The 25,139-nt window shown below is 40.7% G+C and overlaps 1 protein-coding gene across 1 annotated transcript in view; it reads right to left on the bottom strand.

The window, feature by feature from the left end:
* Nucleotides 1-22,840, bottom strand: part of Pten (phosphatase and tensin homolog) — a 66,624-nt gene extending 43,784 nt beyond the window's left edge. The window contains exons 1-2 of the mRNA NM_031606.2: nucleotides 21,902-22,840; nucleotides 3,492-3,576 (exon numbers count right to left, since the gene is read on the bottom strand). Of these exons, the coding sequence (NP_113794.1) occupies nucleotides 3,492-3,576; nucleotides 21,902-21,980 (164 nt within the window). The 5' untranslated portion in view covers nucleotides 21,981-22,840. The remainder of the gene's footprint in view (nucleotides 1-3,491; nucleotides 3,577-21,901) is intronic.
* Nucleotides 22,841-25,139: the final 2,299 nt, after the last annotated feature.

Raw genomic sequence — 25,139 nt, 5'->3', positions numbered from 1 at the left:
GTCACTAGGAGCAGAACACAAGATAAACTTCTTAAACACATGATGCACCAGTCTGTTCAGGATTGCTTAGATTTAAAAACACAGAACTTTCATACTATCCTAAGAGACAATGTAGAAACACAAATCAAGCCAAGTGGTCGTGATACACACCTTTAATCCCAGCACTCAGGAATCAGAGGCAGGCAGATCTCTGAATTTGAAGCCAGCCTGATCTACAGAGTGAGTTCCAGGACAGCCAGGGTTACAGAGAAACCCTATCTTGAAGAACAAAATAACAACAAAAAAAGCAAAGAGTAATAACGTATCAGAACAAAACATGGTTTTATAGCACCCCTGTTAGTTGCAAAAAAAAAAGAGGGAAAAAAAGGAAGCAGTTAAGAGGAAGAAGGGGCTGGAGAGATGGCTCAGCAGTTAAGAACACTGACTGCTCTTCCAGAGGTCCTGAGTTCAATTCCCAGCAACCACATGGTGGCTCACAACTATCTATAATGGGATCCGATGCCCTCTTCTGGTGTGTCTGAAGACAGCTACAGTGTATTCATATATAATAAATAAATAAATCTTAAAAAAAAAAAAGAGGAAGAAGAAAAACAACTACTGTGGAAGCCCCCACAGTCCCTCCTGCCCTGCTGCCAGCTCACTCCTTAGCTTAAGCAAATCACCTGTAATTAGAAAGCCAGTCTGCCCCTCCATTCCACTGTTTATGAGAATCCCAGATCGCAAATGGAGAAGCTAAAGCTAAATATTTTTCTCAAATTTTGTAGATTAACTATGAAATTTTACTTCTCATGACATACTACTGTAGTTTTCCACGTGCATAGGAAAATGTAAGCATGAAGATATTTGCAATTTAAGTTTACCTCATTCCACATAATGATACAGTATAATAACAAAGAATAAGTTTTATATAATATTTGTTTAGGGAAAATATAAGAAAAATATGGAATTAGGTAAAAGAAAAATATTTTAAAATATCTTTTGGACACCCTAGAATAGAAAGATTAACTGCAAAAAGTTTTTTACTAATAGAAAAGCAAAGCTGTTACAGTCTCAATCTGAAATTCCCCCCGGGCCCAGCGGTGGAGCCTTTTAGAGGTGAAATCTGGCTCATCAGTCACTAGGAGCAGAGAGATTTCTCTGGTCCCTGCTTCTTTCCACAAACATAAGGAGTTACTGCCAAACAGTCCCTCCCCAAACTCAGGACATCATAGATGAAGGAATGGAGTGCCTCTGCCCTCCCTCCTTAGCCGCCACTGCCAGAACTCCTCAAACCATGAGGCAAAGGAAACCTCTCTTACATTACCCGCTTCTTCCAGGGCATCCGGTGATATGAAGATGAAATACTGGTACTGAGATGTTATCAACTTTAAAGCCAAAGGAAGCACTATTGATTATAACTAAAATCACCAATAGAGTATGAACAACCTGAGGGAATCAGTTATTTAGACAGCAGACACAATTGTTCTCTGGTGCAGGCACTCCTAAAAGTCATTTTAACTAATCATTTGGTGATGCCTTTGATCCAAGCCCTCAAAGGCAGAGGCAGAATAGAGTTCAAAACAAGCCAGGTCTACATAAGGACTTCAGGCTTGCTGAGGTTACTTACTTAGTTCAGACCCTATCTCACAAAAAAGAGAAGGCAAAGAAACAAACATCACAAAAAACTATTTGTAGTCCTTTTAGTTTGTAGAAAACTAAACCAAGCTAAGTTTCCAACACAACATATTTTTGGCTAAGTTACTATAGTTTAAGGTCTAATGACCAGGGGTAAATGTCTAGAAACTGGAATTGTAACCTGAAAGATAATCTAATCCCTCTTACTAATTCATACTTAACAGAGACCAATATAAAGTTAGCATGCCAGATGAGTCAAAATACATTACATGACCAGAAAAGGTCCCCTCTATTCAAAGTACTTGCGCCCTTTTCAATACAGCTGAAGTACTAATTTGATTTGGTTAAACTGGTCCTTAGCTGAATATAAAATTGATGTGAAATAGGGTATCTTACCAGGAATAACATGAAAGCCATAAACAATTCTGCACAAAAGTAGAGAATAATTATCTGGTAACCTGTATCTGGCCAAACTGCCACTTACCAACAAACTGACACTCTGCAACTTTCAATTCAAAAATGTCCTCTCTTACTTTTCTCTGTGGCCTATTCCATTTTCTCTGCATTATCAGACTATCTAGCTGCTGTTCTGTGGGCCTGCCATGCTGAGTACCCTTCCACTGTGTTCTACCCAATTATGAGTTGAAGGCTCTGACAGTATAACCTGAAGTTTAACGGAAACTACGAAGCAGTGCAGGGGTTTGGGGGTTTGTTCTGGTAGACTTTTATAGATGGTGAAACTTAAACCTGAACAAAACATAAATAACACCATAATTACCTAAACGAGCACAACTTAATACAGTAAAAATTAACCACTTAGAAAGCTGACAACGGTCATCTAAAGATATAAAAAAAAGCATCCTACATTTGCATGACGCTCTGTAAATTATGAAGTGCTTTCCCACCTATTTAAATGTGCATAATCATAGAGTAGTTAAAAGTCCCAGGAAAAATATATCACTTTATGAATAAAAAGAAAATAATCCAGAATTTTAACTTTTTTTTTTTTTTTTTTTTTTTTTGGTTCTTTTTTTCGGAGCTGGGGATCGAACCCAGGGCCTTGCGCTTCCTAGGTAAGCGCTCTACCACTGAGCTAAATCCCCAGCCCCCAGAATTTTAACTTTTAAATTCATTAAAGTCCTTCAGAACCAGCATAGCAAATATAGCAAGACTCAGTATTAATGAATTATTAAAACTCTATTATAGTTTGTAACAAAAATTTCCATTTACTCATACAAATGCATTTTTATTCTGAAATTAGAAAACATATTAAGGCTAATTTGCCAAGTAAGCAATTTCATATGTTCTTAGGTCATAATATATTTTTAAGTGGGCCTTGAGAAACACTTTTCTGAACTAAGTGACAATTACACTTGGAAATTTTGTAAAATTATGAGACTTCATTAAGTCTTTCAAATGTCCAACAAGTCCCTCTATGATTATTGTATTAAACACTACTACAGGTTTAAGTTCTACATAAAAACACATCGGTCACCCATGCCTCAGTGTGAATAACTAAACAAAGCTACTCAAGCAAGGCCTAACCCAAATGTAAAATAAAACCTTATACTGTAATAGCAGTCAGGGACTAACCTGGTAAGAGGCATCTTATGAAATACAAACAAAAAACAAAAAAACAAAAAAAAACCCATCATGACATAAACAAATATGATTACATATGAAGTCAGTTCGTATCCGGTGAACTGATCAGCTGAGAGCTATCAGATGCTTTAGGTTAAAACTTTTAGAGTATTACCAAAATAAAACAAAGTCTACATCATAATGCAAATACTGTTCTGTGTGTTAAGAATCTTTTCTAAATAAAACACATCGATATAATTTATTAATATATGAAATAGAAAATCAGAAGTGCTTACCTTACTACATCATCAATATTGTTCCTGTATACACCTTCAAGTCTTTCTGCAGGAAATCCCATAGCAATAATATTTGGATAAATATCTGTATTATTAAGTTAAGGAAATACCTAGAATATACAATGATACAAGTATGCATACATTTGGAAACATTAGCTATTATATAAAAGGTTGTCAATGTACTTGTCTGTTCCTTGAGCTATATAACCTGGACAAGTCACTCACCACCCTTAGACTAAGTTCCTACTCCACAGTGATTCAGCTGGAGGTGATAACCTCAAGTCCTTGACACCTGTGACGTCCATAATGCCTGACTGAGGTTGAAGCCTAGCTGCTTTCTTCTCATCGATGTAACTAATACTTAGCATGCCCATTAGTTTCAATTGTGTTACACATCAATTAATATAAAAACCCATCTCTATACTCAGGAAGTTTATCTCCAATTAACTAAAAATCTACACTTGCAGGAACTGTGCCCATCTCTCTAGTCCTTATTTGTTCTGGGGCTCAGTCAATTCTCTCTCATCTCATAATTACCTACAAGCCTTTTCACATCAACCATACCAAGCTGCCTCCCTTAGAAAGACCACTAAAGATCTCTGCCTGCGTACTCTGGGTGCACTTACTTTCCACATGTCACTCGGTAACCCATCTCCGAGCCGCTGAGAAGACACTACAGAGGCAGCTCTCATCTGAGATAGCCAAATACCTTTCCACCCCAACGCACAAGCCCTCAGGTAAAAAGGTTAACTGACCGGAAGGAACAATAGAGATGGACAGGAGAAGTGACACCATGCAAGAATGAATAAGATGGGGCTGGGGATTTAGCTCAGTGGTAGAGCGCTTACCTAGGAAGCGCAAGGCCCTGGGTTCGGTCCCCAGCTCCGAAAAAAAGAACCAAAAAAAAAAAAGAATGAATAAGACAAGTTAAAAAGTCTGTAGGACAGGACCGAGCACCTTCAGCAAGTCAAGTTACAGCTTTGAGGTTCCTAATGCCTTAAGTGCATGTGTCTAAACACATACAGACTTTAATAACATCTTAGTAACAAGTTTTCTCACTGTAAGAATACATAAATCCATCTCAGCCAAAGAAATAGAAAAGTTTCAAATAAAATGATTATCATTTAAATGTCACAAACATTATCTGTCTGGAGTTTTCAATAAAGATTGACTCGTATTGCAAAACATTCAATTTTTTGAGCACCAACTTAAGAAAAATGGGAAATACAAGCAAAAGATTGAGTCACCCCAGGGATAATTATCACTACTCTGAAATCCCCACCCAAAACATTATGAATCAATTTTGGCCAAAATATTAATTCAGAAATTAGAATAAATAGCTCAGTGACAGAGGGCTGTGCATGGCGTGTGCAGAGAATCCTTGGTTCTATCCAACACACACAAAGAATAAACATATACACAGGTACGCATACAGACACTTCAGGATTCAAATAATCCATCATGCTTTACTGAGCAATGCAACTAAGAACTGAATTTTATTACAAGAAAAAACATGATTACTATTTCCTGTGAAATGTGGCCATTCTATGTAGAACTAACTTCAAATTTAGCTTTGTGCTGTATTTATAAACCAAACAAATTGGTAAAAGATTGAGTTAATTTTCTTACCTCTCTTGTGTTGTTGCTGCTAACCCCAGTGCTACCTCTGAGCACTACCACCAGCTTAGCTACCTTCCTCCAGAAAGACAGGCACACAGACTGACTGTGGCACTCAAAAGAAGATGTTTTCAGAGGGAGCGATTAGGTCTATGGAAGTATGTATGAAGTATAAGGCATCACCAAGTGAGTCTCATGTTGGGTAGTGCTCACAAGAGTCTTACCAAACACTGGTGACAGAAGAAAACACATGGGTGTTTGGAGAGATGACCCAGCAGGTAAATATACTTGCCCTCTTACAGAAAGAGGATCAGGTTTGGTTCCCAGCACCCACATCGAAGCTTACAACCATCTGTAACTCCAGTTCCAGCAGTTCTTCTGGTCTCTGTGAGTACCAGACATGTATATGGGGAAGAGACATGTTTGCAGGCATAACACTTATACACACAGAAAATAAAATTTATATTAGAAAAGATATACTTAAGTAGACAGAATGGTCCAAGGCGAGTACTGCAGGAGAGCGACAGATGCAACTAACAAAGACACACAGAAAGGATAGGATTTACAAAAAACGGACACAGGTTTAGGGATGCCATGGGAAGTAGTTCAATTTAATCAGGCATATATACATAATGGAGTCAGAGTCAAGAACAAGGGAGCTCTCTCTGCAGACGAACATCCTGACCGTGGCCTGTCAAGTCAGCAGACATCAAGGCCTACCTGCATTTACCATCTATGGAATTCCTTCCCTTGCTACCTGCCAGTGCTTTTACCCAGTGGCACTGAAAGCTCACATGTCACACATTACAAAGAATAATGCTTAAGGAAGGAAGGGGAAGGGGAAGAGGAGGAGAGGGGAAAGGGAGAGAAGGGAGGAGGGAAGAGTAGGGGAAGGGGAGGAGAAGGGGTTGGAGAAAAAAGAAAGAAAAACAGGACTGAAGGGGCTTTAACACGACATGAGTAAACACCAGGTGGTGGTGGCTCCCACCTTTAATCACAGCACTCTAGAGACAGAGGCAGGCGGTATTCTGAGTTTGAGGCCATCCTGTTGTAGAGAGTGAAGTTCAGGACAGCCAAGTCTATACAGAGAAACCCTGTCTTGATAGCCAGGCAGGCAGACAGACAGACAGAATATAGACTATGTATATGTTTAATAGGTCCCAGACCCTATTCTAACCATGGAACGAATCTTTCCATTTCCTATAGAACACCAACTCTGCACCATACAGCTGGTGACTTGAGATAAATCTCTCAATCTCTGAGCTTCATTATGCTAGTTTCATTCTCGTGTAAAATAACAGAACTTTGTTCATTAACTTCCTTGCTAAATGATTTGAGTAAGAAATCTGAAAATATCTTTAGATGTATAAAACTGCAATGGGCTCTGTAGCTGTAACTAAGGTTACTATAATTAGAGTTCTTCACGTCAGGTGTGGGGGCACAAATCTACAATCCCAGCACCTGAGAGGAAGTTAAGTTCCAAGCCAACCTGGTCTACATAGCAAGTCCCAGGCAGGTCAGCCAGAGGAATAAAACCTTGTCTCAGTTAAAACACAACAGGAAACAAGCAAAAACCCTGCAAATAACTGTACTCATGGCACGTGTCAGATGCCAGCAATCCCAGCACTCAGGAAGTGGAAACCAGAGGGTGGCAAGTTGAAGGCCAATCTGAATATGCAAGCCCTGTGTGCAAACATTAACTGATAACTGAGTGCTGATAGTTTTTCTACTTAAAAACAATACTATACATTGGTGCACTAAAATACAACTATAAAACATGTATACTTTCATTCTGCTCCAACAATATAGTTGAGGAAAATAAGCCACACAAGAAAGGATAGTCTACAAAGACTCAGAAGTACAGAAGCAAACCACGGCAGTGAGCGTGACTGGTAAAACAGTCATTATCAACAGCTTTAAAAATATTAGGCCAGGCACAGTGGCTCACACGGGTAATCACCTGGGGACAGAAGCAGACAGATTTGAGTTTCAAGGCCAGCCTTGTCTACATAAAAGTTCTAGGCCAGGGGTTGGGGATTTAGCTCAGTGGTAGAGCACTTGCCTAGGAAGCGCAAGGCCCTGGGTTCGGTCCCCAGCTCTGGGGGAAAAAAAAAAAAAGAGTTCTAGGCCAGCCAGAGTTATACAGAATGTCCGTAAAGAAAATCACAAATAAATAAAAATAGATTAAAACTCCATTTGTGAAAAGACAACCATGTCAAACACTGACCATAACTATGCAGTAACAGCATACATATGTAAACAGCAGTTAACTAACATAATTTCCTGTGACAAACTTTTCTTAAGAGAGGTGTTTTAGCTGGAACTAGTCTGCAACTTGCCAGGAGGAAAGCTAAAACTCCTCTTGTTCCTCCTGTCTCCCTAAGCATTTTTTAAACAGAATCAACCTGGCATGGTGGTACGTGACTATAATGCCAACTATTTGGGAGGGTGAGACTGGAAGATCGAAAGTTCTAGGCCTCCTAGGCTACATATCTGTTCAAGACTAGCCTGAGTCAGTGAAGGAAAGAAAACCTGACTCAAAACTAAAGTAAGGAAGGGACAGTTTCTTAGCTCCAGGGTGCAGCACTCTGCATTACACATGTAAGGCTCTGGGTATCCCCAGCACATTCTTTCCATTGAATCCTTAAGTTTTAGAATCTTTTAAAAAGTAGTTCCAATCTTATATACATACGGATATAAATAAACTCAATGAAAAAAAACTTTAAATTTTTCAATGAATAAAGTATTCTGAATTTCAACTAGGTTTAACTTATCAAGTCCCTTATAAAGTCAGCAACTCCAAAATCCAAAGTAAAGCTTATTGGGCGTGCTTACTGACGGCCCACTTATTAGTCATCCCTACCAGTTCTCCACCGAGCTCTTCTTCCTACAGGTTAATTATGAAATAATGTACCTACATGTTCGAGCCTATGTATGTGATCCTCTAAATCGTTTAATTTCTAATGAGTTTATAAAACAATTAGCTTCTTCTTCCTGGGTCTCTGGAAAATATCAAAAGATTTGTTTCTTGTTTCAGAGCTCCTCTGCAATTTAAACTACATCCATGTACACATGTATATGTGCACACACATGTACACACATCCATGCACAATGCTGTCTCTGGTTTTCTTGCCACTAAAAAAAAAAAAAATCTAAGGTTGACCACTAATGACAAATCAAGCAAAATATGAATACAACTTCTCTAACAGCCTTCAAAAGTGCAGAAGCACAAAATGCATGAGGTACATTAACATCTGTATGAGAACTAAGCCAAACCAAAACTCCAAATTATCTACAGAAAAATCATAATGGTACATACAAAAGATTATAAAAGTTAAAGCAGTAACTGACCCAACATTAGCATAAAGTTCATAAGAGATATCTCTAAGGCTCTAATCTTTATATTTGATGTTAGATTCCTAAGTTACTCCTGCAATAGGCTGCTTAGAAACAAAACAAATCACTAAGTTTTAGCTACTTTATGCTCATGCAAAAGACATTACAACAGGAAAGACATGCCAATGTGCTGGAAGGATGGACCAGTAACTCAAGAACAAAGTCCCTGTCATACTTAGTGCCAATTCATTTGGTAGTAGCTGGACCTTGGGGGAAAAAAAAAAGACCCAAAACATTCACCTGCAGTGGCTTTGCAAGTTCAACACTGAGAATGCAGAGATTCAGGGTCCATTCCACAGGCCCTAATATAAATGTGTCCCTGACAATGGGCCATTCTCCTCCAACTTAGCCAAAACTGCAAAGTTTTTAGTTGCTTTTAATAATCAAAATTTGCCCTTCAAAGTAAAACTCTTTGAGTCTATTTAAAACAGAAAAACTCCAAATGTGTGGACTGAATTATTCACTTTACATATGACTTTAATGTAATACACGAAATAAATCATTTCTTTACCCTATATTAACAGCCTAGAAATCATCTGGAAATGACCTCGTTTCTTTTGCAAGTGGTATAAATAAATATGCCACAATGGACTGTTTTGGACTAAAGAAAAGTATCATGAACCGGAAGTAATAATGTAGATTTGAAATCATGAAGACATATATACTGTCACTCACTACTGTAGTAAAGAGTCTTAATGATTTTATAATTGCCTTGTTTTAATATTATAAAAGGATTCCTATTCCCACTGAAAACATTTATATCATTATAATAAGCTTTATATCTGTAAATTATGAAATTGTTCCCCAAACTCTGAAATTATATTTTAAAATATGCTAGTCAAAATTCACTTTAGAACATGAAACTTTTCTATTAACATTTTAACTGTATTAATAGATGGAAAGTAAGAACAAGTTTTTGGAGGCTGGAGCCACCACATGGTGGCTCACAACCATCTGATCTGATGCCCTCTTCTGTCGTGCAGGCATATATACAGACAGAACACTCATCCATATAAAATACATAAATATATTTTTAAAAAATGAGTCCTTAGTGCACGTTTAAAAAAACTTTACTTTTTAAAGTAATTTATTGGAAGAGTACAATTTTTGTAAAAAAAAAAAAAAAATTACTGCCACTGAGGGAGAAAGCACTTTTGTAATTTGTAATCTTTATGTTCAAAGAACATAATTTAAAAACATAGAAAAAAGACTAAAATTTAAAAAAAACGAGAAGAAGAAGAAAGGCAACAGTTCCAACTGATAAATAAATGAAGTGCTGAAGCAAGGTTTGGCCAAGGTGTAATGTGACATCCTCCTGCAACCCAGGGGGCAGAGGCAGTGGGAGTCTTGTGAGGTTCAGGCCAACTAGGACCACAGAGTAAGGCCCTAACAGAAAGAGAGGGGGAGACAGAGAGAGCTTACTGTAAAAAAAGACAAAAACATCAGTTAAATGGAAGGAATAAAAAATGAAAATAATGGGACAGGAACTCCTTTATACCCACACTATCCTAATATGAAGTAAGCAGAATGGGAAATGACTTAAAAACTCTCAGTATTTGGGTAAAACCTGCACGTGATACGAAGATCGTTTATGGACACACTGGCCTCCTACGCAAAAAGGCCCAGAAGTTTCAAGGCCTGTAGTTTTGTCTTGATCAAGGAAAGTCAAAGTCATTCCAGTCAAAGTCCAGAAACTATACTAACAAACCCATCTTCCTCCCAGGCATTAACTAGACAAGCAGCTTATGTTCAAAAAAGCTACAGGTCCTAGGAACAAAGTTGGGTTTGAAAATACAAATTCAAATAGTTAAACCTAAAACAATATTTTTAGTTATAATAACCACTTGGCACACCCAAAAACCCTAAATATAATAAAAAGCTAAAATCCATCAGATTATATTAAGGCATTTTAAAGACATTATATACAGCATGGCTAACAGCAAGTTCATGCAAGAGGAAATGTTTATGTGAGGAAGCTCCTTTATACACATATGAAAATTAAGTTGTAAAAGGGCAAAAAGGCACAGGGATTGAAAAAAATGCTCGAAGGAAATGTTTAAAATTGCTAACTAAATCAGTCCCCTCACTGAGTTTTTATATTATCAATTCTCTTTATTTTATGTATGTGAGTATACTGTCACTGTCTTCAGACACACCAGAAGAGGGCATCAGATCTCATTATAGATGGTTGTGAGCCACCATGTGGTTGCTGGGAATTGAACTCAGGACCTCTGGAAGAGCAGTCAGTGCTCTTAACCATCTCTCCAGCCCCCAGTATTATCAGTTCTTACATAATGTGTTAGAAAACCTAGTTTAACAAGCCCAACGTTTTGTGTGATTTAGTGTGTCAAGTGGAAATGTGACACTCTGGTGCTGAAGCATGCAGACAATCCAGAGACAGGCTTGGCAGCTCTTAGTGGTTTAGTTCGAATGATAGCATACCTTAGGTTTCATGTTCACAAAGGCCGAAAACTTAATCTCAAGTCTTAAAAACTTATAATTAGATGATTCCAAAGTGGTGTCAAAACCACTTACTACCCACAAATTATCTTAGCTTTTTTCCTACATTTGAAGAACAGATGGCAGCCCTGGGTATCTGGATACCACACAACCACAACCTATGACCTTTGCAGTAGTAACAAGCAAACATCTTTCTAAGGACGTTTTCCTATTTTCAAACATAGGCAATCGCAACCACAATCTGGATATAATGTAGAAAAAAATACATCACAGTTTTTACTATGTTATTTCATGCAAACGTCCTACGGACTAGTCCACAGAAACTACTCCAGACCATACCCAGGCAGCAACGAGAAAATAGTAACAAAATATTTTTGCCACCACTAATTTTTATTAGAACTCAAGACAGCAACCTTACACCTAGATGAAAATTTCAAGTTTCACTTTATTTGGGAAAGAATTGTACCTAATAATAAGCAAGTAACAGGTTTTTGTGTCTTGGTTTGGTTTTTAAGTTTTCTAAGACAGGGGTCTCTTTTGGTTCACACTGAGTTTCAACTTACTCTGTGGCCAAGAGCAACTGAACTTCTGAATTCCTTGACAACACCTCCGGGGTGCAAGGCCACAGGTCAAAGAGCACACCCGGTAGTAGCTTTGTCTATAAAATAAAAAACTAAGTTTCTATCACTTTGTTTGAAATAGTTTGTGCAAAATATATTAATATAATTCATTGATAAAGAATTTATGGTTGGCTGATATGGTTAAAGATTCTCTTTTAGTATCTGACTTAAAAATAAAATCTGACAAACTGGGGCTGGGGATTTAGCTCAGTGGTAGAGCGCTTACCTAGGAGGCGCAAGGCCCTGGGTTCAGTCCCCAGCTCCGGAAAAAAAAAAAAAGAACCAAAAAAAAAAAAAAAAAATCTGACAAACTGTTAAATGTGGATTCTTCACCAAAGCTAGTACTAATTATCAGTGCATTGATCAATTAATAGTGCAACAAATTGGGGTTCGGGATTTAGCTCAGCGGTAGAGCACTTGCCTAGCAAGCGCAAGGCCCTGGGTTCGGTCCCCAGCTCCGAAAAAGAGAAAAAAAAAAATAGTCCAACAAATACAAGTCAACTAACAAATATAAACCACATTACTCAAACTGCAACTGTAGCATCATGGCAAGCCAATAATCCTGGATTCAAAAGGACAGCAACAAAGCTATCCCCACTTTAGTGTAAAATTTGTTCAAATTATTTCCATTCCATGTTAATTTCAACTCAGCAAAATACTCCAAAATAAATGAAATTAACTTATCAAAGGTATTTGGGGCCTGGAGTACTAAAACAAACCTCAAATATTTAAGATATATTATACATAACATTGCATATGTGTGCTATCTCACAAAAATAATATAAACATTTAATATAAACATTAAGTACTGAATGTGCGATAGATTTCCTAGGAGGAATTTCAGGGGTAGGCATTTCAAAGCTCCATCTAATACTTCAATTAATTTTTTGTTTCTATTAGATTGTGCTTTTTGTAAAATCTGAATCATAAAACTGTCCTATTTGTCACATTATGTCCACTAAATGAAAAAAAACAGTAAGAGAAAAAAGTGGAGAAATCTTAATTTTTAGGGAAGCATGTATTGTTGATAATTTCTATTATGAAGCACTATGTAAATTATTTAAAAAGAAAAAGACACCTCTTTGAGTTCACCGAGAATTAGAAAACAATGTGAAGTTTTGGAGAAATAAAAAAACAAATAAACAAACAACAACAAAAAGGTGATTTTTCTTAGAAATCTCTTTATAAAAAAAGGAAGGTTCTTTAGTAAGTAAATGAGTTTTTAATTCATAGACTTAATTACTGTTAATCTATTCAACTGAATTACAGCAATGAAAACTATTTGCTTTTCTTGGTGAATATGAAGCTATCATGACAAGTCATGTTGGTTTCAAAACATTTATCAGATCATTGCCCTCAACTTCAAGAACCAAAATTAAATCAGTACTTAAGTTTCCTAAGAAACTAAAAAATAAGGCCTTGACATTTTATTCTGTGTAAAGTGAACAGCAAATAAAATTGTAAAATTAAACAGGGAAAAAAAAAAAACATAGCAACTAATCTATTCCTAGAACACTTTTTTTTTTTTTTTTGGTTCTTTTTTTCGGAGCTGGGGACCGAACCCAGGGCCTTGCGCTTCGTAGGCAAGCGCTCTACCACTGAGCTAAATCCCCAGCCCCTCCTAGAACACTTATAATTATGCTTGTAATCCCTAAAAATAAACTGTCCCCAAGAAATTCACTGTCCTTTTTACTGCAGGCCTGGGTATCTGTACATCTTCGGACTAATGAAAACTCACATGAAGCCTCATGGCAACTGGCAATTCCGGCTTTTCTTTTCGGTAAGTAAAACACTTCAGTTCAACCAGGCTAACAACCAATGTACGGCTCGGAAGAGCGGTGACGGTGCACCCGGAACTTCAGTAGAGACAGCCCCATTCTCCACGTCTGGAAAAATTTCACATTTTTTCTTATTCCTTGTCAGAAATTTACCCCTTTGCATGAGCACATTTAACTTCATCCCATCCAAAGAAACAAAGGTTTAGAGTAAAAAAAAAAAACCAAAAAACAAAAATCTAAGACTAAAGAAGCTGTCAGACAACAGTGACATTAACCACACTAGCAAGCAGAGTAACTCCCCATTGAGACACAGTTGACCCTAGAACTCCAGGGTAGTATGAGGTTGCCCAAGCTGTCCTCAAACATAAAACAATCCTCCTGCCTCCGCTTCAAGGAGCGAAACACCCGACTGCAAACCCACCATGCATCCCCCACCCCCATCCTCTTCAGAACAGTGATGCATACGGGCAGCGTTTCAGCAGTGGTTCAAACTCCCACAATCGGCTAAAAGACATGAGACCTCGTCAAATAATCTTGTCCTTATTAGGGATATCTTTAGTGGACAAAGGTCTTATAAGAAACAATAGTCAGGAAACCTAGTGGACCCAGCTCTACCACCCACCAGCAGTTGACCTTGGGTCCACAGTCTAAGGCAAAGGTACTATACCTACATATCAGACACTTCCTCTAGCATTAAACAGATCCCAGGGCCTGCAGATGTCTGAGAGCATAACAGCCTCAACCTACTAAGTACAAGCGAGCCTTCTGCCACCTCAGGTATGACCATGCTCACCAAAATGTTTCCAGACATGACCAAAAGTTCAGATCAACAAAAACAAGCACCTACAATCACAGCTTTACCTCACATTAGAAAGATGGAAACGGGGTTGGGGATTTAGCTCAGTGGTAAAGCGCTTGCCTAGCGAGCGCAAGGCCCTGGGTTCGGTCCCCAGCTCCGAAAAAAAGAAAAAAAAAAAAAAGAAAGAAAGAAAAAGAAAGATGGAAACTAGGGCAGGAATCTAGGCTGTATCTGGGGCCTGCCTAATTCCAGGCCATGTTCTCTGCATTCTAGCAGGCTGCCTTTCTAAATCACTGGGCCTTGTCTACAATGTATTTTGCATGTTAGGCTATTTAGGTCTTATATGTCTATTGATATAATGCACCTGTAAATACTATTAGCTCAGTGAGTGTAGCATTGGAGCTCAGGGGATGCTCAGTGGATGAAGCACTTTACTATTCAAGCACAAAGATCTGAGGTCAGACCCAATGTCAAAACCATGTACAATGGTGCATATCCACATATGATGTGGACAAGGTAATCCTAGCACTAGAGGGCAGAGACAGAAGACAGGCTTGACAAACTGGTAAACTCCAGGTTCAATGGGACCCTGTCTCCAAAAGTAAGGCAGCAAACAAAAGAGGAAGACACCAATGTTGACTGCTAGCCTATAAACACACGTATCACACACGGAATATAACACCTAAGGTTTGTTTGATAGGGGATAATGTAATACGGAGTCCTAAAGACAACTTAATATCTCCCCTAAACTTCATTCTAAACGTAAAAGAAAAATTTTAATTCTATTTAGTTAAAACTAACAAATATTCAAAAAACAAATCTCATTAAAGAGAAAAAAATTTAATGGAAAAAAGCTGCATTTGTTTCAAAGCAAACATTTGCTTCTAATGTTAAACACATATATTGATTTTATGATTCACTTTTAGGACTACATCTCATTAAAAGATAACCTGTTTCAGAGCAGAATTCAAACCCTTATGTAAATCTTGAGTAACTGCATCCTACTCAAAGGTTCAAAAGCAAACATACAAATCAAGGCTGCCTGGAAGGAAGGAAGGAAGGAAGGAAGGAAGGAAGGAAGGAAGGGAGGGAGGGAGGGAGGGAGGGAGGGAGGGAGGGAGGGAGGGAGGGAGGGAACGAACTAGTCTACTTTCAGCCTGAAAACCTACATGAATGCTATTACTTTTTAAAGAAACAAAAGTCAGTGGTCCTGCAGGGCTCTAATGATACAGCACCTATGCGTTTGTCTTAGAGTACAGATATACAGACAGAAGAGAAAGACAGAAACTGGTTCAGACAATGTGGTAGGTTCAGATATCAAGACATGCAACTCAATTTTATAATGGATTATACAAAAAACACAGCTAAATTACTCAGAAAAAGCTCAGTCAAAAAAAAAAAAAAATCACAGCAGCATCCGCTCTGCATTTCACAATAAATAAGTAAGTAGAGACAACCCTGGAAATGAAGGCGCTCCATGCCTAAGAAGATGGACCATCTGAAAGACCCACACAGGAATAACTAGTCCATCATGTAGGTGGGCTTTAAGTTTACTCCTCTCTTCCTTCCCCTTGATAAGAAAAAAGCATGTAGGCTTCTAAGATAGCTCAGTGGACTAAAAGGCCCTCCCTGCTACCCTAACAACCTGACTGCCATTCCCCTGCTCCCAAAAGCTGTCCTTTGAACGCCACACTTGTGCCCTGTTCAGTTCCTCCCATTCCCAATCCCAAATAAATGAGTAATTTTTAAAAATACAGTACGGGAAGGAAAAAAAAAAAAAACCCTTTAGCTTTCTCTTCCCATTTCCAAGTTCTAGTTATACTGAAAATCCTGGCCTAGTGTGAAATGAGGGCAAGATTCAGGGTTTAATACTAACTTTAAGGGCTGGAGAGATGGCTCAGTGGTTAAGAGCAGTGACTGCTCTTCCAGAGGTCCTAAGTTCAATTCCCAGCAACCACATGGTGACTCACAACCATCTGTAATGAGATCTGATGCCTTCTTCTGGTGTGTCTGAAGACAGTGACAGTGTACTTAAATATAATAAATAAATCGTTAAAAAAAATACTAACTTTAAATTCTTATACTAGTTCACTGCAGATTGTATTGAATACACACACACATATATACACACACATATACATGTCTGCCATAATGAATGTGAACTGGCAGGACAGAAAGGAAATGCTAATATACCTTTACTGGTAAGAGTTTACATAACTGACTTAGTTATGCATTAGAAGTCCTATTTCTTAGTGGTGAGGAATATTCTCTGTGAAAAAGAACTATGATACTGACCAAGCAGGGCTCCGTGGTGAGACTCTGACTCATATCTGTATTATAAATCATATAAGCCTATACACTGTATCATACACACACACATATATTATAAATATGCCATGCTATTTATATTCATCTATATTGAATACTAAGAAAATTTAATCTTACAACAGATAGTTTTTAAATTTATTATGCGAAAACTAAGAACGTTTACCTGTTCCCTTAAAAGAAGAAAACAAACTTTTTGATGAGCCTGATTGATGTTGCTTTGAGCAACTCTATGAGTGAACAGCAAAATCAGACATTTCAGTTCCTAAAAGAATTCCCCTATTTTAAAATAAAAGGTAATAGCTTTAGTCAATTAAAATGGCGACAGGTCTCAAACTGAACAAATTCATAAACAAACCCTGCTCACCCCCATAAACAAAAATGCAAACATTGACATGACTGATCAGAAATTGTTAAGCGCAGTAGTTATGACTTAAGTGTTTACAATGAGGTAAGCACCAAAGTACAGGGATTACTCGTGAGATTTGGTTACTGTTTTATCAGACAGGGTCTCACTGAAGCCTTACTTAGTTGGCTTGGAACTCAGGTGGAGAACAATAGGTCGGCCTCAAACTCACTATGCAGTCAGTGCAGGCTCACCTAGGATTTAGCAATGGCCTCCTGCCTCGCTGGTGCTAGATAAACTTTTGTGGTGGGTACCATTATCCTTCCCTTATTTCAGGTAAAGTAAAACTAAGAGAAATTAAATAGCATAGTTATCTAGCTCTGTGCCAGAGCCAAGATTATAGCACAAACGCCCTGTCTGCCTAAAAATAAGATAAACAATTATAGCTTCAGAGTGTAGATAAGACCAACCATATTTTAATGTAAAGACACAATCATATTTTAAAATGGCCTCCAAAATAGTCTAGTCTGTTCTTTAAGGAGAAAACCCATTTTCCAGAATAGTAAGTTTGTTGACTTGATACTTACATATACATAGAAGATACCAGTATTTACCTTAGAGTCACTGTTCATATTATGCACTGGCTTCTGATTATAACTAATTACACAAACACGGCAGATTCACAAACTTTTCCACACTGAACACAAACAGGTTATTAGTGGGTGCAACTGCAGTTCCCATCTCTCCAAAGTTAACACTACCAACAAGCATAAAATCTAGTACTCTAAAGATGTCCACAAATGGCCTAATGCCAACTGGTGCGATAGAAGAGTGTGCCTGACTATTCTGAACAAACTTAAAACTTCCCGGGCAAAATCAGTTCATTCCTTAAACATGTTTACTCTGACAATAATGTTCAGGCTTTTTGTTCCAGTACAAATTATTATTCTGGAAGCTGAAACTGCTACAGAGCCCCTTCTGCAACCATAGCAGAGCACAAAATGAGAAGGTGGCACAACAAACCCAGGATCCTAATCTCATCTCTGCCAATACCTTCAGCACCAGAGAACCATCATTCCACATCGAGACACTTTTAAGCACCCAACCGAGAAAGCTACAGAACAATAGCAAGGCCCTTAAAAAAGGATCAGCAAATCCTTAGCAGCATAAAGCTATTTCATCTGTATTCAACATCACTGGTACCTCCCAACAGCAACTGCAATTTCAAGACTAAGATACAAAACAACTACAAAAAACTTAGTATTTACAGAAATTACTTCTGATATAACCACAGTGTCATACCTAAATCATGATCTTTGGAACAAATCCTGTAACTTTTCAAAAGAGCAGAACACAAAACCAACTCTCTAATGCTGGTTCTGAAAATCAAGTTTATCTACAAGGAGAAGAAAAGGGAGCAAAACCTGAGCCCCCAGCTCTGTGCAGTGAAGCTTCTGTTTTATGAGCCGTTAGTTTGTTACGGAAAAAAACAAAAATGCGATCAAGTAAACTTACGCTGTATTAATAACTGACAGTGTCTCATGGAACACAGAACACACTACTTCTAAGGCGGAACAGACCTACAGAAATGAAAAACGGACCTCTACACTCAGGATTCTACACTCATCTTTGCCAACTCTGAAGTTACATATATATCAACATAAAGACACTACCTCTGGGGCTTACTAAAAACAGACATAAACGAAAATATTGAAAACTGAGTATTTACTAAAATGAATGTTCAAACTTCCTGTTTTTTCCTACACAATTTTCTAATCAAGTTATCAAAGTGACTATTTTAGAAGTGGTTTAAAAATTGTTTAAATGCTGTCAAGCTATAAACAAACTAACAGCAAAAAAAGACAAATCTCATGTTGTAACATTTGAAAATAAGAACTGAATTCATTTCCAGAAGGTAAGCTATTTCATAATACTTACTTATAAATTTTATGTAATTATAAGTTAGATATAATGTTCCATACTAAAATTATAATACACTATCTGCCTTTCTCCAGTTACTAGAATAAAAATTTTAAAGGCCACGAATTTCTAAATGTAAGTCTAAAATTAACCAAGTTATATATCATCATATTTAACTTGAATCATTTAATCTTTAATATTTTATAAGGAATCTCAGTCTACATCACTCTATTGCTGTGTAAACTTTAAAATTGACAGTAATAAAACTTCCTTTCCTTATACTGAATTATACGTAACTGAAAATTACTCCTTTTGACCCACTGATATTTGCAAATTATACTAGTCATGTTTTTCAGGAAAGAAACACAAATGTCTATGAAAAAGGCAAGATAAAGATTGTAGAGTCTTTTAAAAAGGAAACCATAATTACTTGCAACAATCACTTGCCTTTAACAAAACAGCTAATGTTAATAATAATCACTATTCTCGCTATGAGGTACTAATATTCCTGTGCTAAGTGTTTGAAAAGTATATCTACCAAACAAAAAAGGCTGTACCAGAAGTCTGAACCTTCCATGTCCTTTAGACATTAACTCTTGCTTTCTCACATTCCATACTGTTAAGAATAATATCCAACCAAACAAATTCTTACAGTAATTCAATTTTGCCTTCAGCAAATAAAAGTAGCCAAGTTATTACTTTCATAATGGAATTTAACTTGGCCAACCTCATTGCCAACACTGACCAGCACGAATCTTCAATGATCATTTTAATCCCTGCCCCCAAACACAGAAAACCCTAATGAGGAAGCAAGCCCTCTGGCTTATCAAAACTAATATGAGCACCCCTCTCGGAAGAGCACTGACTTTTCCCCTACTGACTCGTTTTCACATCAACATTGGGCTCAATCAAACCACAGCTCTAGAAATTAAGTGTTATTAGTCATTTGATGCAATATTTGATACTGCTTTCTATGCATACCATAACTAAAAGTACAGGTCTGGATTTCTAAGCCACATAAATTGCACATGCAGAAGCCCATGCACTATGAAATCAAATAAGGAACTGCAATCACGTCACTCTCATACTAAAAAAAAATTTACAAAATAATCTTGAAGTCCTATGGGAAGGGCAAAGCAAAGCAGAAGTGTACTTTGGAAGCTTCGAGAAGTCTATCAGGCATTCTAGATCTTTCTTTGAATGTGGGTTTTTTTTTTAATTAAATAGGTACCTGACTATTCCTTCTAGATGAAGATTACTATCATTAATTTGTACCAACAGTAAACTGCCTTGAAGCAAGTGACAACTTGGAATTTTCTCCAATTATCTTTTAGAAGGGTCAAGTTCACCCTGAGTGAAGCTTTCTCAATTAATGCAAACTCAAAAATTAAAGATTCCTCTCAAACTGTATTTTTAGCTTGAAAGAAAATTAGCCTCTGTGAAGCCAGCTCTTCAGTGAGCTTCATCTTCATTTCAGAACAAAAACTCCATCAAAATTAGCTATGCTTTTTACACCATTAACGCAATCCATCAAACCTCTTCCAAGTGAAAATTTTTCTTCAATAAATAAAGTGTCCCATAATGCTATTAGCCGGACATGTATAGACAAGTTGCTGCTGTCCTTCTATCTTATGAAAATATCTACTAATAGTAACTAAGAAATACCTTTTGCAAAGAATATCTTATTACTGATTACGCAATTACATAATTTTAACTAAATACTTACTGTTCACTTCAATGCTTGTCACATAACAAAATTTTGGGTTGTAACAAAAGGCCCAATCATTTAAAGGCTGTTTCTTCAGACCTGCAACTTGTGTTTTCACACACCTGACACACTGGCCTCCCAAAACCTCTCAATTTCTGTCAATACTTCCCACTCTGCAAAAGAGGAGGCCTCTCTTTCCTACCCCTGCCATACCTGAAACTGCAACGGTAAATGCTTTAAACCACGAACTTTTGAAGTACAAAGACCTAACTTTTAGACGATCACGACTCTACGCCGTTAAAATTCTTGGGTTTCTCTTATTCAACAAGCTGACTCAGTAAATTACTGTATGCAGAGAGCTAGCATACCTACAGTCTGGAGATGGTGATCCATTCTTGCCAGTATGTCTGGCTATTAGCTGGCTAAATTATATTTGATGTTCTACACAAAACAGGGTAAAACACACAGATAAGTCAACGGGTCAGAGCACCTGAAACCAAAAAAAAAAAAAAAAAAAAAGCAGCAAATTCATGCTACTCCTTAAATCTCACGTGAGAGCTGAGTTTAACCTCTGCAGTCATTTGCCATACAGACACAGCATCCCTAAACTCCCACAGACACCATCATCTGGGATCAAAAACTACTCCATCTCCATTCTATCATGTATGGCAAGGCCAAGTGAATGAACATACTACTGAAATGCAAATTTCATATCCTATCCCACGCCCCATCAGGAAAGTCTAATTTAAAAAAGTTCTATTAAAAGCTCCAATAATACTATTGATTTCAAACTACAAAACTTCTAAATGCAGCTCCAAAGTTGTAATTACCTCAGTTTAAACACACAAACCTACTTCTACCCTCAAATGTGCACGGTCTAGGCTGAAGATGACCATGCTTATAAAGTTATGCAAATCAGTCCACAAGTCACATTTTAGAAAAATCTTCCAATGCAACCCAGGAAACTAAAAAAAAAAAAAAAATCACTGCAAGATTCTGAGGCAATATGCCTACGTGCTGCACGGACTTTCATTTTAATCTGATCTATACCCTAGATCTAGGGCCTAAGTCACGATCTAATCGAAATATGCACGACACCACAGCGTCTATTTTTTTTAGTTCATTTAGAAGGCTCGATTGACGAGCCGACTAATCCAGTGTACAGTACTCTGCATTAACGGACAATAGATTTTAAGAACAAACCACAGAGCTCGACAAGAAACCAATCCGTGCCTTGACACTTGCAAGCAGGCATGAGTTCCGTCTAGCCGAACACTCCCTAGGTTGAATACACTGGAAGAGACAGAAAATACACGATCTAGAAACGCGACCAGTATTAAACGTTATAGTCACCCCAACTACAGAAAATTTTCGCATCCGTCTACTCCCACGTTATCAGAGTGACAGAAAAGCAAAGAGGAACAGCCGCAGAAATGGATACAGGTCAAGTCTAAGTCGAATCCATCCTCTTGATATCTCCTTTTGTTTCTGCTAACGATCTCTTTGATGATGGCTGTCATGTCTGGGAGCCTGTGGCTGAAGAAAAAGGAGGAGAGAGATGGCAGAAGCTGCTGGTGGCGAGGCTTCTTCTGCAGGATGGAAATGGCTCTGGACTTGGCGGTCGCTGATGCCCCTCGCTCTGCTGCCGCTTGGCCCTGGACCGCAGCCGGGTAATGGCTGCTGCGGCGGCTGCTGGATGGTTGCAGCGACTGGGCCTGCTTCTCCTCAGCAGCCAGAGGCCTGGCAGCCGAAGCAGCGGAATGGGGAGAAGACGGATAATCCTCGCAGCGGCTGCCTCCTCCGGCGGCCTCCGGAGCCCGGGCCAGGGGGGGTGCGGCGGCGGCGGACGGGAGGCTTAACACCGGCCCGGGTCCCTGGACGTGCCGCCGCCGCCGCCGCCGTGTTGGAGGCAGGAGAAGGGGAGAGAGCAACTCTCCGGCGTTCCCAGCCCTGGCAATGGTGACAGGCGACTCCGACCCCCTCCCCGGAGCCGCGGCCGCCGCCGCCGCTTCTCCCCCCCGCTCCAGGAGCGGGAGGTGCAGCCGCCGAGCCTGCGCCGGCTCCCGCCCGAGCCCACGGCTTCCACCGTCTCTTTCCGAAGCTGCTCAGAGGCTGCCCGGTTAGAACAGACGACGAGGAGGCGAGGCCCGCCGCCGCTGCCGCCGCCGCCGCCCGGCCGGCTCCCCGAGGGCGCTGCCCCCGCGGCTGCTCACAGGCGCTGAGAGGGGCTCTGGGCCGCGGCCGCCGCCGTCTCTCATCTCCCTCGCCTGCGCCGGGCCTGGCCTCACAGCGGCTCAACTCTCAAACTTCCATCATGGCTGCAGCTTCCGAGAGGAGAGAGCTGAGCGCAGCCGCGTCCCGACGCCCAAGCGCATATCCTGCCGCAGTGCACAAAGAGTCCCGCCACATCACCGTGCGCCGGCCAGCCCGCCCCCTCCGCCACCCAGCCGGGAGAGCCGGGCGCCTCCGAAGCCGGAGGGAGGCGAGAGGCGGGCGCCGAGCCGGGGGAGGGGCGGGGCGGGGAGGGGCGGGGCGTCGGTGGGACAGGGGCGGGGAGCGCCGCGGAGCATGCCCAGTGTGGCCGCGGCTCGCTCCTGGAGCTACGCCGGCTTCGGCCTCAGCGCAGAGACCCGGCAAAGGGTAGGGCAGGTTGTGGCCGAGCGAGGGTGCGCGGAGCAGGATCGCTGACCGCTCACAGGTGGATCGGACTAGCTGACCGCGTTGGTCAGCACCCTAGGAACCTCAGGGCCAGGTTCACCCTTCCTGCGTAGGTCCCTGTGTTTCTTTCGAGCGGCTTGCACGCCCTGCCCTGCGCTGTGGTCAGATTGCAGTGCTTCCTAGGATTTGTCGGCGGCAAGTCTTTACCTAGACAGCGCACCTCACCCCCACGGTGTCCTCAAGGTGTCAGTCTTTGCACAAAGAACAACCCCCTATTGTGTCTCCCGCGTGGGTCACCTCATCGGGCTCCGGTTCCCTGCCCCGCCTCTTGCTTCCCAGGCAGCTGGGTTCATTTGCCCGAAAGATGAACGCTCCCAGCCAAGCATGATGATTGTGCATACGGGGCGTGTACATTGACATCTGCCCCTGAGTTTCCAGGGCCCAAAGGACACCCCTGGGTAGACAAAGTGGATCTCCGTGAATAGAGTGCACCTCACACACACCCCTCCACCTCCCGGCGAAGAGCCCCGCAGCTCCCCGCAGCGGTAGGTCCACCGGATCACAGTCAGGCTCCATCTTCTAGGAGATAAGCCGCCCCTCCCCCTTCGTGGCCGCTAAGAAAACCCGGCAGAATTGGATCGCGGTGGCCAAGTTCTGACCCTGTCGGACGGTGCACGTTCGAGGACCCGGTTACTGAGCCCGGGTGTGGAGTATGGGACGGTCGGAAGCTGCAGCCAGCGAGTGGGCGGGGCGAGCAGGCCTGGGAGGGCTCAAAGGCTAGGTGGAAGGATACATGAGCCGCAGTCGGAACTACTTTCAGGAGGAGGTCACGTGTGGTCCTAGTTGGGGAACTTTCCAAATTCCCATTCCCCTATCTGTGTGCTCCTGAGGCAGGAGCTTGGTCCCCTCTTCTCTATTAGATGATCTTCCGGGACCCCATGCCCCGTGTAGGCAGCTGAACCCCTCTCTTCGGAGTCAGAGCGGAGAATAGCACCCACGAGCGGTCCGCAGGAGCGCTGTCGGGGCCAAGCGCCTGGGGAGCTGGTTACACAAGCAGCCACATCCAAGCACGTGCCCCCGCCACCCCTCTCTGCTGGCCGCCGCCGGTTTGTGAACGCTGACGCTGAGAGTCCCCAAGCTGTTCCTCCCTTTCGCTTGTAACCCATAGAGCTAGCCAGAAGGCCGGGACACGAGACTTCTGCTCTGGATCTGCCCACACCGCGCGTTCCCAACCGTGGGAGAAAAGGCAGGGCCCTAGGGGGTTTGACGCATCTCCGCTTAATGAGGTGAACCCTTTCTAGATCTGTACTCGTGGGGCAAAAGGGTATCTCCTGTTGCTGCTGGCTGCTTGGGCTTACCGATGTTGCAACAAACTTCCAGTCACTGCCCCTGAACTGGTGAGCGCGCCCCACCTACCGTAGACTCAGCCAAGTGACTTATCTGAGCACCTAGTCAATGGCTGTCAGCCCAGAACGAACCTGTCAAGTAAAAGCTTACTGCCGGGATTGGCTGACCTGTCGCGGTTGAGAGAGCTGGTTCAGAAATGCTGATAACTAGCGCACAGCCCCTCCTCCCCCACCAGCCAGCCACAAAGCAAGCGATCACCTTGAGCTTGGAGAAAAAATGACATCAACTCCGATGTAGGTAGGGATTTCTTCCTTATTGTTCTTTTCCCAGGAGACTTAGTTCTCGGGGTGGCAATTTGAGTTCTAAAGTATTTCTGACCTGAGACCCAAGCTGAAGCCCTGGGTCATTTTAGAAATTTGGAGAATAATAATCAGTTATCATGAGTATTGCAATAATTGCGAGTAGGTGTCTAGGAAAGGCCAGCTGAGGGTTTATGAAGTATAAGAGAAAGAAAATTTCGTTATGTCCACGGCATAGTTGCAGGCAGCCCCTGAAGCCTAGAAACCTCAAGAGGCCAGGCTCAGAGAGCTGTGGGCCATTACCTAACTGCAGGACTGCTAATTAAACCAGGGATATTTACAGTTCTATTAGAGCTCTCTGAAGCTACGCAAACC

Source organism: Rattus norvegicus, chromosome 1, assembly GCF_036323735.1.
Source record: "Rattus norvegicus strain BN/NHsdMcwi chromosome 1, GRCr8, whole genome shotgun sequence".
Lineage (NCBI taxonomy): Eukaryota > Metazoa > Chordata > Mammalia > Rodentia > Muridae > Rattus > Rattus norvegicus.
This window is presented reverse-complemented; position numbering and strand designations above follow the sequence as displayed.